Source organism: Tachyglossus aculeatus (assembly GCF_015852505.1).
Source record: "Tachyglossus aculeatus isolate mTacAcu1 chromosome 12 unlocalized genomic scaffold, mTacAcu1.pri SUPER_6_unloc_1, whole genome shotgun sequence".
Lineage (NCBI taxonomy): Eukaryota > Metazoa > Chordata > Mammalia > Monotremata > Tachyglossidae > Tachyglossus > Tachyglossus aculeatus.
The window spans coordinates 17,759,938-17,778,430 of record NW_024044828.1 but is presented as its reverse complement, the minus strand read 5'-3'; the positions used below and the strand labels follow the sequence as shown (position 1 = coordinate 17,778,430).

The window sequence follows — 18,493 nt, the reverse complement described above, 5'->3', positions numbered from 1 at the left end:
TGGGTCTAGGTGAATATCAAAACTACTTGAAGGGTACACAGCCAAATGCACAGTTGACCCAGAGGGGAGGAAGGATGGGGACATAGAGGATGTAGTCTGGGAAGGCCTCTTGGAGGATATGTGATTGACTGTTGGGTAGGGACTGTCTCTATATGTTGCCAACTTGTACTTCCCAAGCGCTAAGTACAGTACTCTGCACACAGTAAGCGCTCAGTAAATACGATTGATTGATTGATTGATTGATTGATTGATTGATTGATTGTAGGAGAGTTTTGAAGGTGCAGAGAGTGGTTCATTCATTGTCATATTTATTGAGTACCGAACTAAGCACTTGGGAGAATTTACCGTCAGCTTTAAAGCACTCTTATCACCTCAGCCCCTCCTATCTCACCTCACTGATCTACTCCAGCCCAGCCCACACACTTCACATTTTCATTCAGTCGTATTTATTGAGTGCTTACTGTGTGCAAAGCACTATACTAAGCACTGGGGAGAGCATGCTCCTTGTCTCCTGACCTCGTCTGTCTTGCCGCCCTTCCCTTTTCCACATCCTCCCCGTAGCCTGGAACTCCTTCCCCCCTCTGTGTACACCAGACCACCACACTCATCGCACTTACAAAGCATTATTAAGGTCACATCTCCTCCGAGAGACCTTCCCTAATTAAGCCCTCTTTCCAGCTCCCTCTCCCTTCTGCACTTGGATCTGTGACCTTTGGGAATTAGATGCTAATCCCACCCTCCCTCTCAGCGGCTCTTACGTACAGATCTCTAAATTATATATTACAAAGGATTTATTTATATTAATGTCTGCTTCGTCCTCGAGACTGTAAGCTTGTTGTGGGCTGGGAACATGTCTCTTGTTCTGTAATAATAATAATAATGATGATAATAATAATATTACTCTCCCAAGTACTTAGTACAGTACTCTGCTTGTAGTAAGTCCTCAATAAATACCACTGATTGATTGATTGGACACCAACAAGTACAGCCAAGGAATGGCCCTTTCACCCACCAAGTAGGATCTGAGTACCTCTTTTATATTCACATCGGGCTGGCCTTGGAAATCCAAAGGACCTGGGTTCTAATACTGCCACTTGTCTACTGAGTGACCTTGGGCAAGTCACTTCACTTCTTTGGGCCTCAGTTCCCTCATCTGTAAAATGGGGGTTAAGACTGTGAGCGCCACGTGGGACAGGGACTGTGTCCAACCTGATTAGCTTGTATCTACCCCAGCGCTTAGCACAGTGCCCGGCCCATAGTAATTGCTTAACAAATACCATACAAAAAGGTCCACCACTCTGTTAAGGGTTTGTCGCCCTTAACAAATACCATCGTCATCACGCTTATTATTATTAGGTCCCTGATGTGCCGTAGGACGACTGGATCGCTCCTCCAGGCAGCGAGTTTGGCAGACAGCGTCGCATCTGGACTGTGAGCCCGTTGTTGGGTAGGGACCGTCTCTATATGTTGCCGACTTGTACTTCCCAAGCGCTTAGTACAGTGCTCTGCTCACAGTAAGCGCTCAATGAATACGATTGAATGAATGAATGAATGAATCCCGAGTATGGAGGCAGAGGGCAACAGGGGCAGCCGTGGCCCTGAGCCTCAAGTCATCATCTTGCCAAGTGCAGGGCAGACCCCAGGAAAAGGGCAGGAACCATTCTTGGAATTTAGTGTCAGTTGCTAGCTGGAGAGGATGGGGATGGGGGCTGGGGGCGGGAAACAGGCATTGCTGATGGAGAGGAGTGTCCTGGGCGACTGGCGAGCGAGTCTGTGAGGCGAGGCAGGATTGGCACGCAGCGCCGCATGCCTTTTTGCGGGCCTGCCTTTGACAGCTGACCTTTCCTCTCCGGGAGAGGGGACTCTGGTTTCAGGCCTCCTCCAGAGTAGCGTGTTTGACTGCACCAGGGAGACTGGAAATGCCCGTTCGGCTGCTCTCTTCCATGTCACAATCACGTGCCTTTCTCTCTCTTCCTCCGTCATGTGCGGGTCTGCCTCTCCCCTGTCAATCACATACCCAGTTTGCTTCTCTCTCTGTCTCTACCTCCCTCACTTAGTATAGTCCTTCATTCATTCAATCGTATTTATCAATCAATCAATCAATCAGTCAATCCATTGTATTTATTGAGCGCTTATTGTGTGCAGAGCACTGTACTAAGCGCTTGGGAAGTACAAGTCGGCAACATATAGAGACGGTCCCTACCCAACAAAGGGATAGTGCTCTGCATACAGTAAGCGCTCAATAAATACTATTGATTGCTCTCTCTATATATATAAATACAGTGGATTACATGCTCTCTCTCTCTCTCTCTCTCTCTCTCTCTCTCTCTCTCTCTCTTTCTCTTTCTCTCTTTCCCCCTGCCCCTGTCAGTTGCATGCTGATCTGCCTCTCTTGCCTGACATAATAATGATGGTATTTGTTAAGCGCACTGTTCTAAGTGCTGAAACTGAGAAGCAGTATGGCTTAATAGAAAGAGCACTGGCGTGGGAGTCAGAGGTCGTGGGTTCTAATCCCGGCTCCGCCACTTGTCAGCTGTGTGACTTTGGGCATGTCACTTAACTTCTCTTGTGCCTCAGTTACCTCATCTGTAAAAAAAAAATGGGGATTAAGACTGTGAGCCGCACGTGGGACAACCTGATAACCTTGTATCTACCCTAGCACTTAAAACAGTGCTTGGCACAAATACCATCATTATTATATCCAGTTTGTTTTTTCCTCCCTCTCTCTCTCTCTTTCTCTCCCCTTTCCCTCCTATCTCTCTCTTTCTCTCCCCCATCACATGCTCTGATCTCCTGACTATGGGGTCAGGATTTAAGGGAGCACAGCTATTGTTTCAAGGAGATTAGGTGTCCCAGCTGGGCCTGACTAGATGTCCCTTTCTACTCCACATTTCTCTTGCTTTGCACTTCTAAACTATCCCCTGTAAACGATAAGAGGTTAAGGCCTTGGATGGGGGAACAGACCTATGATCTTCCCCGGTGGGGGATAGTAGTAAAATATTTGGGCTGAGGAAAATAACCCTACCTTCATTGGCTCCAGATCCTCCAGAGGGTGTATTTTGACCCTCCTTGCCCTTCCTGAGCTTTAATCCTCTTCCCAGAAGTATCTTTAGTCGGTTCTATCCTCCCTGATAGTGTTTGTCTTTGAAGGAGAGTTTAATTACTGAAGAGAAAGGTGAGGACTCTCAAGGGAGTTTCGTCCTTTTTAACTTCTAGCGCACTGAATGGTCCACCGCTTCCGTTCAAAATGAGGAAGTGAGCTTTTTATCATTATTGATGTGAATTTCCCCCTCCAAGTTCTCCCTGCTGAAATTTCTAGTCAGTTTCCTCTCTTCTCTAGGGGTTTATCTTCTCAGGGACGTGGCCCTCACCCCTGGTCGACACCCAGTTTGGCCTTTAATCCCCTCTCACATATCAGACCCCTTTAACTCCCATAAACTGTTGTTCACCTCCCACCCTTTGGAATTCTTTCTAGTGTGTCAACAATTTCTGGGCCCGAGGGGCTCAGTTTTGTAGTCTCTCACCCTGTAGACGTGGAGGATCTAGGTGCTATTTATCAGCTGGTTTGGCTGGGGTTGGGAGACATGACAGTCATTCATTCATTCAATCGTATTTATTGAGCGCTTACTGTGTGCACAGCACTGTACTAAGCGCTTGGGAAGTACAAGTTGGCAACCTATAGAGACGGTCCCTACCCAACAGCGGGCTCACAGTCTAGAAGGGGGAGAGAGACAACAAAACAAAACACATTAACAAAATAAAATAAATAGAAGAGTAAATATGTACAAGTAAAATAGAGTAATAAATCTGTACAAACATATATACGGGTGCTGTGGGGAGGGGAAGGAGGTGGGGTGGGTTAATGTCGGCCTCCCCTTCTAGACTGAAAACTCCTCAGGAGCGGGGAATGGGATGCATCTACCAACTCTGTTGTATCATACTCTCCCGAGCGCTTAGTATAGTGCCCTGTGCTGTACCATTGACTGATTCCCACTGTTGTTGTTTATTCTCTATTTAGAGAAGCAGCGTGGCTCAATGGAAAGAGCCCGGGCTTGGGAGTCAGAGGTCATGGGTTCAAATCCTGGCTCCACCAATTGTCAGCGGGGTGACCTTGGGCAAGTCACTTCACTTCTCTGTGCCTCAGTTCCCTCATCTGTAAAATGGGGATTAAGATTGTGAGCCCCCCCGGGACAACCTGATCACCTTGTATCCTCCCCAGCCTTAGAACAGTGCCTTGCACATAGTAAGCACTTAACAAATGCCATTATTATTATTATAAGGTACAAGTTTTCATTTATTGAATAATAAAGCTGCCTACACTGATTCCTAGATGCATCCTTCAGCGTATCTGATTTCCCAGTCCCACCCCCCTCTTTAAACTTCTCAAAGCACATCTGCTTTTTCCTAGCTTCAGAAGAATTCATGGCCAGGGAGAGAAATTGGTGACGTTTATTGCAGAGTTTCAGGGTGAGAGGAATAGATGATTTTGGAACACTGATGTAGCAGGATAGTGGGAGGGGGACACACCCATGACTATGGCATTTGTTAAGTGCTTACTATGTGCCAGGCACTATACTAAGCGCTGGGGTGGATAATAATAATAATGGCATTTATTAAGCGCTTACTATGTGCAAAGCACTGTTCTAAGCACTGGGGAGGCTACAAGATTATCAGGTTGTCCCTCATGGGGCTCACAGTCTCAATCCCCATTTTCCAGATGAGGTAACTGAGGCACAGAGAAGTGAAGTGACTTGCCCAAAGTCACACAGCTGACAATTGGCGGAGCCGGGATTTGAACCCGTGACCTCTGACTCCAAAGCCCGGGCTCTTTCCTACTGAGCCATGGGATACAAGCAAATCAGGGTGGATACAGTCCCTTTCCCCATATGGGACTCCCGTCTACAGCTGAGGCACAGAGAAGTAAAGTGATTTGCCCAAGGTCACACAGCAGAGCCGGGATTAGAACCCAGTTCCTTCTGAGTCCCAGACCTGTGCTGTCTCCACTAGGCCATGCTGCTTCTCTACTTTGGGGTCCCATTTGAGCTTCAGTCTTTGTTTCCCATTCAAACACCACAACCCGGTAAGTATTTACTTGGTAATCGATCTCCTTTCCCAAGTGGCATCACTTGTTAAAGCCCATACAGTGCCTAGATAATAGTAATAATAACGGTGTTTTGAATTTAGAGTATCTATTCCAGAGTTAATCAAAAATTGAGCCAATCCAAATCTTTGGTTTCATCACAAGGAGGTCTCTTTTGGAGCAAGAAGATGGCGGGCCCACAAGAGCTAAACAAAAGCTGACCACAAATGTTAAGAAAATTCCAGCCCTTTTCCAAGTGGGGAGAAAGGAACGGTGCATTTAATCCATTCTAATGTATATGCCCATTCTGCTGAGAATTTATCTCACAAATGGGCTAAATAGACTTAAGCTGTGTGCGGCAGAAGAGGTCTAATGTGAAGAAAAACAACAAATTTGAAGACAACTTACATCTGGGATTTCGAGAGGCTTTATTTTGTTTCTGGTTTAAACTTGAAATTTTCAAAACTGATTTGGGGAGTAGAAAGAGGTTACATCAAGTAACCCTAAAATCTCCTATCCTAGCAAAATAATATTGAACTCTAGGACAGGGACTGTGTCCAACCTGATTAACATTTATCTACCCCAGTTTTTAATGTGGTGTAGAAAAAGCATGGTCTAATGAATGGAGCATGGGCTTGAGAGTCAGAAGGTCATGAGTTCTAATCCCGGCTACACCACTTGTCTTCCAGGTGACCTTGGGCAAGGCACTTGACTTCTCTGTGCCTCAGTTACCTCATCTGTAACTTGGGGATTGAAACTGTGAGCCCCACGTGGGACAGGAACTGTGTCCAACTTGATTTACTTGTATCCACCCCAGCGCTTAGTACAGTGCCTGGCTCATAGTAAACACTTGCCAAATACCAGAATTATTATTATTATTATTGGAAAGAACGCCAGCTGAGGAGTCACTTGTCTGGTGTGAACTTGGACAAGTCACTTAACTTTTCTGTGCCTCAGTTACTTCATCTATTAAATGGAAATTAAGACTGCGAGCCCCACATGGGACAGGGGCTATGTCCAAATCTGATTAGTTTGTGCTTAGCACAGTGCCCGGCACACAGGGATTACTTAAATTCTATTAAAAAAAAGTTTTGAACACATAGTAAGCACTAAAAAACAATAATAATAGTATTTGTTAAGCACTTACTGTGCGCCAGACACTATACTAAGCACTGAGGTGGATTGGGTTCAACTCAGTCCCTGTCTCACGTGGAGCTCTCAGTCTCAATCCCCATTTTACAGATGAGGGAATTGAGGCACAGAGAAGTGAAAAAACTTGCCCAAGGTCACAGAGAAGATAAGTGGCAGAGCCGGGATTAGAACCCAAGTCCTCTAACTCCCAAGCCCGTGCTCTATCCACTACGCCATGCTGCTTCCCACTAAACAAATATAGTAATAACGATTATGATAATAATAATGATAATAATTAGGGGAAGCAGTGTGGCAAAGAGATAGAGCACCGATCTAGGAGCCGGAGGACACAAGTTTAAGTCTGAGGTGTGCTTCTAACCTGCCTTCTGACTATAAGCAAGTCACTTAACTTCTGTGTACCTCAGTTTCCTCCTCTTTTAAGTGGGGATATAGTACCTGCCTCCTCTGCCTACCAGCGCTCTATAAATACGATTGAATGAGTGAATGAATGAATGGTGAGAGCTTAAACAGTGCTTGGCACACAGTAAGTGCTTAACGAATACCAACATCATTATTTAAAAAATTAATGAAAGTGCAGTAGAAAACCAGGGTATTATGAATATTAGAGCGAGCCTAGTAGTAAGCCAGATTCTAAGGACTCAAAGTTTTGCTAATATTAGAGGCCCCCAAAGGTATTTTTTTTTTAAGGATTTACTGTAACCTGTCTGGTTTGCTGTAGGGGTTGGTTCTCCCTTTAATTAGTTAGGTTCTGGCTGTTTGTCCACCCTGGATGCTCTGAGGAGAGAGGTGGGTAGAGAGCAGCAGGAAGGTAAACAGTAAAGATTGAAATCCTCTTCTTTGTTTGCCTTTATCTCCCCGAGGAGAGCTGTCTGCCAAGGCTCAGCCCTGCCCTTCTCTATTCAGCAGGAATTGAAGCCAAACCAAAAAGAATTATTGATTTGGGGGTGGGGGGTTGGTGTTGGGGAGGGGGTATCTGAGGTAGGGCTCCTGTTGAAGCAAGTGCATCCCCCCCATCTTACCTCCTTCCCTTCCCCACAGCACCTGTATATATGTATATATGTTTGTACATATTTTTTTACTCTATTTATTTATTTTATTTGTAGATATCTATTCTATTTATTTTATTTTGTTATTATGTTTGGTTTTGTTCTCTGTCTCCCCCTTTTAGACTGTGAGCCCACTGTTGGGTAGGGACTGTCTCTATATGTTGCCAATTTGTACTTCCCAAGCGCTTAGGACAGTGCTCTGCACATAGTAAGCGCTCAATAAATACGATTGATGATGATGATGATGATGATGGGGAGGGAAAGGGTGCAGAAGGGTTAAGGATGGTCTGGCCGTGACAGGGTGTGGCAAGCAGGGTACTTGCCACATATGCTCTTCAGGGAGCCACGGTTAATGGAGCCCCAGCTCGTTGTTGCCAGGGGCAAGGGCTGTTCTTCTGGTGAGTGGCCACGAATTTGCTCTTCAGCCACAGTCACCAAATTCCCAACCCTGTGTTGCCAGGGGCAGGGCCTGTTCTCCTGCGGAGTGGGCAAGCAAGCCAGGCAGCATGACTTCTGGGTCATCACCCCCCCTACGCCCACCCACCCGACCCACAGGAGTTGTGTCGTTGAGAAGCAGCGTGGCTCGGTGGAAAAGAGCCCGGGCTTTGGAGTCAGAGGTCATGGATTCAAATCCCGGCCCCGCCACTTGTCAGCTGGGTGACTTTGGCCAAGTCACGTCACTTCTCTGGGCCTCGGTTACCTCATCTGTAAAATGGGGATGAAGACTGGGATCCCCCCGTGGGACAACCTGATCACCTTGTAACCTCCCCAGCACTTGGAACAGTGCTTTGCATATAGTAAGCGCTTAATAAATGCCATTATTATTATTATTATTATTGCCGCACTGTTGGGAGCTGGGGGAGGGGGCTAGTGGATAGAGCAAGAGCCTGGGAGTAAGAAGGACCTGGGTTCTAATACTGACTCCATTGGGTCAGGGGGCAGTTTCTCACGCTGGAGCACAGGAGGGATGAACTTGGGCCAGGGTTTACAGGCTGGAGGGGCCGAGGATTTGGATATGCAGGCGCACATACGCATCGAGAAGAGGTCGACCTGTAGACCCACACCTGGAGAGAGGAAGGAGAAACGTAGACACACATAGGTCTGAGGGGTCAGGGACTGTCTCTATATGTTGCCAACTTGTACTTCCCAAGCGCTTAGTACAGTGCTTTGCACACAGTAAGTGCTCAACAAATACGATTGATTGATTGATTGATTGATTGAAAGCAGCCGGGGCTTGAGAGGAGGCCTAGACCACCCTGTTCTCCGCCGAGACCTGGGATGAGCAAGAGATGTGGGATTCCCCCTTCCTGACACGGAGTTGGGGATGGCTTAGAGCTGTGGCTCAGTGGTTGGGAGTCAGAAGGACCTGCGTTCTAATCCCAGCTCCAAGCAAATTGGGACGGACGCGGTCCCTGTCCCACATGGGGCTCACAGTCTCAATCCCCAGCATGGCTCAGTGGAAAGAGCCCGGGCTGGGGAGTTAGAGGTCGTGGGTTCTAATCCCGACTCTGTCACTTGTCTCCTGTGTGCCTTTGGGCAAGTCACTTGCCTTCTCTGGGCCTCAGTTACCTCATCTGGAAAATGGGGGTGAAGACTGGGAGCCCCACGTGGGACAACCTGATGACCTTGTATGTGCCTCCGTGCTTAGAACAGTGCTCGGCACTTAGCAAGCGCTTAGCCAAAAAAATCCCCATTTTACAGATGAGATGACTGAGGCCCAGAGAAGTGAAGTCAATAGGCCAAGGTCACACAGCAGACAAGTGGCGGAGCCGGGATTGGAACCCATGACCTTCTAACTCCCAGGCCCTTGCTCTATCCACTGAGCCATGCTTCTTCTTACACTGATGCTTGGGCCAGAAGCCAGGGGATCTTCCGAGCCAGGGACACAATGCGTACCCCAGGTTAAATTGGCGTACTGGGCAGAGTGTAGCACTGGAAGCCTTCTAGACTGTGAGCCCGCTGTTGGGTAGGGACCGTCTCTATATGTTGCCAACTTGTACTTCCCAAGCGCTTAGTACAGTGCTCTGCACACAGTAAGCGCTCAATAGATATGATTGAATGAATGAATGGATGAATGAATGAAGAACTGGGGTTGTGTGCTTATAAAAGAGCTCTCGCCCTCGCTAGGAGATAACTAAGATTTCCCCATACCAATGTGAAGTCTCCAGTTGAATTTTTCCAAGTCTTGATTTTTTATTTTTTTATTTATTTTTTAGTACTTTGTTAAGCACTTATTATGTGTCAACCACTGTTCTTAGCCCTGGTGTAGATTCAAGTTAATCAGGCAGGATACAATCCCTGTACCACATGGGGCTCACCGTCTAAATAGGTGGGAGAACGGGTAATTAAGCTACAATTTGCATTTGAGGAAACTGAAGCACAGAGTAGCTAGGTGGCTTGCCCAAAGCCACACAGCAGGCAAGTGGCAGAACTGGGATTAGAACCCAGATCCTCCGACTCCCGGGACTGTGCTTTATCCACTAGGCCATGTTGCTTCACAATGCTTGTTTGCGTACAGCCTCTTGTCCTTCAGGGGTAGGAGGTCTTTGTGTGTGTATGTGTGCATCAGAAAATTGCACCAGATTTTAGGTTCGTTTCTTTATGAGGTGTTTTTTATGTTGGGTTTTTGTTGGTTGTGGGATTTTTTTGGCCTTGGTGTAGTGCCTGAAGATAACCCCTCTTTATGTGTGGTATCGTTTCAGTGCTCCTGACGTGGGTCAACTGTGCGAGCGTGCGATGGGCCACCAGAGTCCAAGATATCTTCACTGCTGGCAAGCTCCTGGCCTTAGCCCTCATTATCATCATGGGAGTTGTGCAGATCTGCAAAGGTAAGGCTCATCTAAGTGTCCAGGCTACACAGAAACACAAGAGGCTGGTGAGCCCTTTATGGGCCAGGGACCATATCTTATTCTTACCCCCCAGTGTTTTTCCCACTGTTTGCCCACAGAATCAATCGTTCAGTCAATCAATGGTATTCATTAAGCACTTACTATGTGCAGAGCACTGTTCTAAGCGCTTGGGAGACTACAATACAACCGAATTAGCCAAGTTCCCTGCCCAAAAGGAGCTAAGTCTATGTAATGAACTTACATATCTAATTCTCACCCCACTGTTTTTCCCCCTGTTTTGTGCACAGAAGTCTAGTAAGGGTAATTACTACTACCACTACTACATCTACTAACTATACACACACACCACACACACACCCCCGACATCCTTAGCCATAACTTTTTTCTTTATATTAGTGTCTGTCTCCCTTTCTAGCCTGTAAGCTCCTTGTAGGCAGGGAACGTGTCTACTGTGGAACTCTCCCAAGTGCTTAGTACAGGGCTCTGCACACAGTAAGAGCTCAGTAAATGCAATTGATCACTTAATGAACTGGTTGATTGATCAGGATTGCTCAGTTGTGACCCAAGAGGTGCACCCTCCGTAGGTGGAATTGAGTTCACCCTGAGAGGAAGGTGCTCCTCTTCTGGTTTTGTTAAGTTTCCAGTTCATCCATAATCTCTTTGCGGCAGATATACATTCCTGGATCTCCTGCCAACATTCTTCACTGGATTTATTTTCCTCCCTGCCAAAGTCTCTCTGTTTGGTTTCCATGGGACATGTGGGGCCACTGGTCCCTGCCTAACGTCACCGCTATGTGGTGAAGGTCAAATGACACAAAAAGGAGTCCACGCAATTTACTGGTCCTAACGTCAGCTGCCGGAGTAGAGTCTTGGGGAGTCCCACTTGTCTCAGTTGAATCATTTTCCTCATGGTCCATAGAAGGCAACAATCCTGTCTTCTTGTCAATTTGGAGTCAGTGAAATAATCTCACTGCCAGTCAAGAGCCAGTCTGAAGTGATTTTTGATGAAGACACACAACATCCGGGATGGAAATGGAGCAACTAGAGGGACTCTGCTCTAAAAATAACCAAAAAAGACCCGTCCTCTCCTGTGGCTCCTCGGGTCCTGCTGCTGCCGCCTCCTTCTACCCTTTCCTACTCCAGAATTCTCACCATTTTGAAGAACACGTTCAGAAGCCCTTCAGACTGTGTTTCGAATTTCAGTCTCATATTTTTGATTCACTCAATCATATTTATTGAGCTCTTACTGTGTGCAGAGCACTGTACTAAGCTCTTTTGATCCCACCTTTTGCTCCAGAATGAACGTTCCCAAGTCCCCACTCTCGACCCAACCCCGATCATATAACCTGAGCTACATTTAGGCCTTCCTAGGCTAGGAATATCATCTTTTTAGTAATAATATTTTGTTTCTGCTTGGCACTTTTATTTTTCCAGAGCACTTTCCCAGCAATTGTCTGATTTTATCCTCATAGTCTTGTGCTATAGGGAGAGGCAGGGATTTGTATCCCCATTTTACAGAGGAGGAAACAGGTAGAAAGCGATGAAATGAATTACCCCCCATCTCACGGCAGGCTAGCGGCAGAGCTGGGACTAGAGCTCACCTGGATTCTGAGGATGTCCAAAATTGGGTAAAGGCAGCAGAGGAAGCAGGTAAGTCAGGGACTTACCTGAGTCTAGATCTAGAAATAGACTGCAGAATCAGGCAGGTCTCTTAAGTGTGCTTTGTAAACCAACCCCCTCCCGTTGTGTCTGCAGGTGAATATTTTTGGTTGGAGCCCAAGAACGCTTTTGAGAATTTCCAAGAGCCCGACATCGGCCTCATAGCGCTATCATTCCTTCAGGGATCCTTCGCCTATGGAGGTTGGAACTTCCTTAACTACGTGACGGAGGAGTTGGTCGATCCCTACAAGTGAGTTGGGACACACAGCCGGGCAACTCAGCACCTCCGTTACTCATCAGGGAGGGCGGAACAAAACAGTTGCAGTTTTCCCCCCCCGGCCTCTCTCGAGTGGGAACTCTATCTACAGCGTGATGACTAATTTTGAGTCATCCACCCGTAAATCACTTTCTATCTGTCCATTCAGCCACAGCGAGGAGAGGATTTTAAGGTTCACTGTCCTGGCACCCTATTTGGGAACCACTAGGAGTTCTTCTGCCACATCTTAGAATAATGTTTTGCTTCAAGGGGGAGCGTTAGGAGCCCCCCTCAACCTGGAACTCCGCCCCTCTGCAAATCCAAGCGATCACAGGGCTTCCCACATTCAAAGCCCTCCTGAAATCCCACCTCCTACAACAAGCCTTCCCTGTCTAGTTCCTAGCACGTCATGTCATACAACCCAGTCAGCAATCTCCAGTCCCTCCAGACATTTCTTTATAACCACTGAGTGCACATATAAAATGCATAAAATATATATTTATATAGTATGCAATTGTGCATTCATTTCTTCTGACCACTCCGGTAAGAATTTATGTACTTGTCTCTCCCTTTAGAATGTAAGCTTCTTGCAGTCAAGGAATGGGTCTCTTCTTTATTCCATTCAATCATATTTATTGAGCGTTTACTGTGTGCAGAGCACTGTACTAAGCGCTTGGGAAGTACAAGTTGGCAACATATAGAGATGGTACTTCCCACCAATTAGAGTGCACCCTACCAGTTAGGGGCTCACTAAGTATTATTACTAGTGCAATACATTATAGGAATTAGCACCAGCAAGGAGGGAACCACTAAGGTATCAGTAATAGGGTTCAAATTACAAATTTGAATGACAAATACACTGTCATTCAGGAGTAGATATTCACCCCACCCACAACTCCCCACAGCCCATATGTCCAAAAGTATCCCATTTCCCCTGTCAGTCATTTATTTTAGCATCTGCCTCCCGGTCAAGACTTTAAGCTCCTTGTGGGCAGCAAATGTGCCAGCAACTGAACTGTATTATTCTCTCCTAAGCTCCTAGTACAGTGCTAGCACACCAGTAAGCATTCAGTGAACACCACCGATTGACTGATTGATAGATAACCTGCCCAAAGTGAGATGAAATTCACTCTGAAGGTACTACACTAACCTCAAGATATTTTCCCCCCAAAGATAAACCTAGCTTCTCTCCTTTTCACGTCAAACAGAAGTGGCTATGAGATCCCAGAGGAGAATGTCTTTATTCCACCTTGAGGAGGCAGGGTAGCTATTTTTTTAAAATGGTATTTGTTAGGTGCTTACTATGTTCCAGGTACTGTAGTAAGTGCTGGGGTAATAATAATAATAATGATGGCATTTATTAAGCGCTTGCTATGTGCAAAGCACTGTTCTAAGCGCTGGGGAGGTACAAGGTGATCAGGTTGTCCCACAGGGGGCTCACAGTCTTAATCCCCATTTTACAGATGAGGGAACTGAGGCCCAGAGAAGTTAGGTGACTTTGCCCAAAGTCACACAGCTGACAGTTGGCGGAGCCAGGATTTGAACCCATGACCTCTGACTCCAAAGCCCGGGCTCTTTCCACTGAGCCACGCTGCTTCTCTAAGCAAAGGTAGATACAAGCTAATCAGGCTGGACACAGTCTCTGTCCCCCATGGGCCTCACAGTCTTAATCCCCATTTTACAGATGAGGTAGCTGAGAAGGTACAGGGAAGAAGAGTGACTTGCCCAGGGTCACATAACTGACAAGTGGCGGGGCGAGGATTAGAACCCGGGTCCTTCTGACTCCTAGTCCCGTGCCTTAACCACCAGACCACGATCTTAAGAAGTTTGGGGATTAAGTTCCTTCCTCCTCTAACATTCTTTTGGTCCACAGGAACCTTCCCCGAGCCATCTTCATCTCCATCCCCCTGGTCACCTTTGTATATGTCTTTGCCAACGTCGCCTATGTCACTGCAATGTCTCCCCAGGAGCTACTGGCCTCAAACGCCGTTGCCGTGGTAAGAAACCCATATTGGTACAGTGCTCTGCACACAGTAAGCGCTCAATAAATATGATTGAATGAATGAATCTCTGGTCCTCATGCGGGTCATCTCGAGCCACGACTATGGGAGGAATCATTCCTACTGCCAATAGAACGTAAGCTCCTCAAAGGCAGCGGGACTCTGTCTCCTTATTCCTTCTTAGCTCCCCGTTGGGCCTGGTACATGCTCAAGAAATACTGTTGTGTGTATGAAAAATGACTCACTTCCCCGGGCTCCAATAATAGGGAGAGTTCGGGGTCCCCAATCTGGGGCTCACGCAAAGTTCGGTCTAGTCAGGCCCCTGCTGGGGAGGTGACAATGGGGTTTCCTTCTAAGGGCTCCCCGAGGACTCTGTAATCAAGCAAATTGCACCTCGCACCTGAATCACCTCCTCCTTGCTCTCGGAAATGCGACACTCACACGCCAGGCCGTCATGGCATCTTTGGCAGTATGGTGGCAGGCCGAGCCCTAGTCTCCACCCTGGCTTGGTGGTCCTGCTTGAAGGGGGCTGCATGACTAGGAGGCAGCTTGTGGTCCGTAATAACTTCCACAGATCCCTACCCCCATCCTCCCCTGCTGGGTCTCGTCTTTATCACCACCCGATTCTCTGGGAACAATTAAACCTTTTCTTCTCCCCGTCCCCAATTTTCTCCCTCTAGACATTTGGAGAGAAGCTCCTAGGAGTTATGGCCTGGATTATGCCCATTTCTGTTGCCCTGTCCACCTTTGGAGGAGTCAACGGGTCGCTCTTCACCTCCTCCAGGTGAGTGAACCACGGCTCTGAATCTGTGCTGAAAGGGGTATGTGCTAGAAATTCAACTGTCACTGTGTGGGCAAGCTTTCGAATGTTATTGTGCCTCTCTATTTGTGCCTACTCATTTATTCAATGACATTGGGTTCTAATCCCAGCTCCGCCACTTGTCTGCTGCGTGTCCTTGGGCAAGTCATTTCAATTCCTCCGTGCCTCAATTCCCTCGTCTGTAAAAATGGGGATTGAGACTGCGAGCCCCATGTGGGACTGGGACTGCGCCAACCTGATTAGCTTGTATCCGCCCCAGTGCTCGACACGTAGCAGGCGCTTAAAAAGCACCATCGTTATCTAGAGTCCAGCCCCAATGTTGCCCGTGAGCCTGGAGGCAGTGAGGCGGTGTGGTCAGCAATATCCAAGAGCAATTGCAGAATCGCTGGAGGGTCACCGGCGGTTCAGGGGACCCTGGTTGGTATGCGTGCGTGAGGGTGTGGGTGTGGTCGTTGGCTGGTGGAGCAAGGTAGCAGGTGGGAGAGGGAGCGGAGTCCCACCTGCGGGTACTTGAAGCTCGAAATGTCGGGCCACGGGTTGCTTGAAGCGGATGCCGCGGGGTGGGATTCCCCCTGCTAAACTGACAGCCCCGGCCCCCCTTTTTCCAGGTTGTTCTTTGCCGGAGCCAGGGAAGGGCACTTGCCCAGCGTTTTGGCCATGATCCATATCAAGCGCTGCACCCCCATTCCTGCTCTGCTCTTCACGGTAAGGGATGGTTTCCCCCACAACGCCACCACGTGCTGCTCTTGCGGTCTCCGCCCTCTTCCTCTGCTTCGCTTTGGGCTCCTGCAGTCAGTGCGGCAGCTCTTGCCAAAAGCATCCGACGCTTCAAGTCGAAAACTGCCGGGTTCCTCTCTGGTGCCCACCCCTGCTTCCTCGCCCGGGCTTCTGCTAAATTTCAGTTGCAGTGAGTTAGGGACCATTTTTCAAAGAATTTCCTCATTTGTTGCCCAGAAGCACAGAATCCTCCCTCTGACTGATGATGACGATATTTGTTAAGCACTTACTCTGTGTCAGTACTGCTCTAAGGGCTGGGATAGGTACAAGCTCATCAGGATGGACGCAGGCCCCGTACTGCATGATGATGATGATGATGATGATGATGGCATTTGTTAAGCGCTTACTATGTGCAAAGCACTGTTCTAAGCTCTGGGGAGGGGAAACAAGGTAATGAGGTTGTCCCAGGTGGGGCTCACAGTCTTAATCCCCATTTTACAGATGAGGTAACTGAGGCTCAGAGAAGTTAAGTGACTTACCCAAGGTCACACAGCAGAATAATAATAATAATGGCTCACAGTCTTAACCCCCATCTTGCAGATGAGGGAACTGAGGCACAGAGGAAGTGAAACGATTTGCCCAAGGCCACACAGCAGACAAATGGCAGAACTGGGATTTGAACCCAGGTCCTTCTTACTTCCAGGTCCAGGCTCTAGCCATTAGGTCATGCTGCTTCCTATTCTCAAAAGCAGCCCCTTCCGTCTCTTCTCTCTTCCTTCTGTGACCCCCAGCTCCACTGGGTCATGTTGGAACAGAAAAAGTTCTGACAAGTTTCTACCTAAGTGCTCCCAGCCTCGGTTGCCTCCCTGTCTCCCGTTTGCTTCCCATCTCTTTCTTCAAGCCCAAGTAAGGGGGGGCAGCCTTGTGAACATTTGGTGGCCCCCTGATTCACAGCCCACCCCATCGTCTTCTGGCCACAGGAGACTCTCCCAGGCTTTCGGCCCTGAACTTTGAGAAAGAGAGAAGTGGCTGACCGAGCACAGAGAGGTTACCAAGCAAGGGAAAGATTGGGGAGGAAGGAATATTGTGAGCTGAAAAATACACAGAAAGGAAGATGATATTAGACAGGAGGCAGAAAGGGAAGGAAAAGATTAGGGAACTTTGGGGACACAGGAAGGTGGCAGAGAAAATGGCAATGACCCCCACACGAGGAGCCAAGTTCTCTGAGCCACTTTCTTGTTGGGCCCTGGTTGTAGAATTGAAAATGACCCCATGGTGTTGGGCAAGTGGTCCAAAATAAACAGAATATGCCGTGCGGGGGAGCAAGGGTGACAGGAACAGACATGGAACACGGGGAGGAAAAGGGAACGGCACCAAGTCAAGATGGGGAATGACCGATTCTGTGTAATGCATGGGATCCACGGAGGGTCAGGCTCACTGCTTAAAACACAAGTCTGATCCTGGGCTTTGTGTTTCAAAGGGTGGCATATCAAAACCTTGAGAGAACTCTCCCGCTCAGTGTGAATAATAATAATAATAATAATAATAATTGTGGTATTTAAGTGCTTACTATGTGCCAGACACTGTACTGAGCGCTAGAGTGGATACTTAGGGGCCACTGGGGGCCCAGTGGTGTGAGAAGATCATGGGGCATCTGAAGAAAACCCCCAGGGATGCTTTAGAGGTGGGAAAATGGACCAGGGGAGTGAAGGCAAAGGAATATGGAAGAGATGTCCGAGAGGGAATCAAATAACTCTCCAAGCACATTTTTTTTTGAAATGGTGTTTGTTAAGCACTTACTGTGTGCCAGGCACCGTACTAAGCACTAGGGTAGATACAAACTAATCAAGTGAGTCACAGTCTTGTCCCACATGGGGCTCAGAGTCATAATCCCCATTTTTCCAGATGAGGGAACCAAGGCCCAGAGAGGTGAAGTGACTTACCCTAGGTCACACAATAAACAAGTAGCAGAGCTGGGATTAGGATCCAGGTCCTTCCCAGGCCCAAGCTCAATCCATTAGGCCACGCTGCCTCTCCGTTGCAGCAGTGGGGGGTGGGGGGTCATTGCCAGCCGAAAAAGAGGAAAATGAGGAAACAGCTTTATCAGCAGCAGGAAGGAAGCGGGTTAAATATGAAAGAATTTCTGGCAAGTTTGTTAAAACCTGGAATAGGTTGGTGACAGAGGAGTTGGGAGACACTTGGAGTGTTATTTTTTGAAAGCCAAGCGGTTGAGCTGCTCGAAGACGGCTGGACTGGCTCCAAGCCTGTGGTTTCTGGCGCCCTAATTTAGACCACTCTCTTGCCACTTCCATTAATGGTATTTATCGGGCCCTTACTGTGTGCAGAGTGCTGTACTGAGCACTTGGGAGAGCACAGTGCAACAGAGTTGGCCGCCCCGTTCCCTGCCCACTCGGAGTTTCTAGTCTAGATGGGCAGGCAGATGTTGATATGAATAATCGGTAATAGTAGAATTTAAAGACCTGTCCCTTCTTCCCTCTGCGCTCGCAGTGCGTGTCTACCCTGCTGATGCTGGTGACCAGCGACATATACACCCTCATCAACTACGTGGGCTTCATCAACTACTTGTTCTACGGGGTCACCGTGGCCGGGCAGATCGTCCTGCGCTGGAAGCAGCCCGACATCCCCCGCCCCATCAAGGTGAGAGCGCGGCCTCCCAGAAGCTTTCCAGGCTTTTCCCCATCTCTGAGAGCCCCCGCCGACCTTCCCCCACACAACCCTAGCTTCCATCCCTCTGAGGTAATAATAATAATAATAATTGTGATATTTATTAAATGCTTACTATGTACCAGGCACTTTACTAAACGCTGGAGTGGATACAAGCAAATCCACACGGCCCCTGTCGCACATGGGGCTCACAGTCTCAATCCCCATTTTACAGATGAGGGAACTGAGA

The 18,493-nt window shown here is 47.9% G+C and overlaps 1 protein-coding gene across 1 annotated transcript in view; it reads left to right on the top strand.

The window, feature by feature from the left end:
* Positions 1-18,493, top strand: part of SLC7A8 (solute carrier family 7 member 8) — a 74,836-nt gene that overhangs the window by 47,712 nt on the left and 8,631 nt on the right. Inside the window, exons 4-9 of the mRNA XM_038741127.1 lie at positions 9,981-10,106; positions 11,883-12,036; positions 13,916-14,039; positions 14,723-14,826; positions 15,471-15,567; positions 18,088-18,237. Of these exons, the coding sequence (XP_038597055.1) occupies positions 9,981-10,106; positions 11,883-12,036; positions 13,916-14,039; positions 14,723-14,826; positions 15,471-15,567; positions 18,088-18,237 (755 nt within the window). The remainder of the gene's footprint in view (positions 1-9,980; positions 10,107-11,882; positions 12,037-13,915; positions 14,040-14,722; positions 14,827-15,470; positions 15,568-18,087; positions 18,238-18,493) is intronic.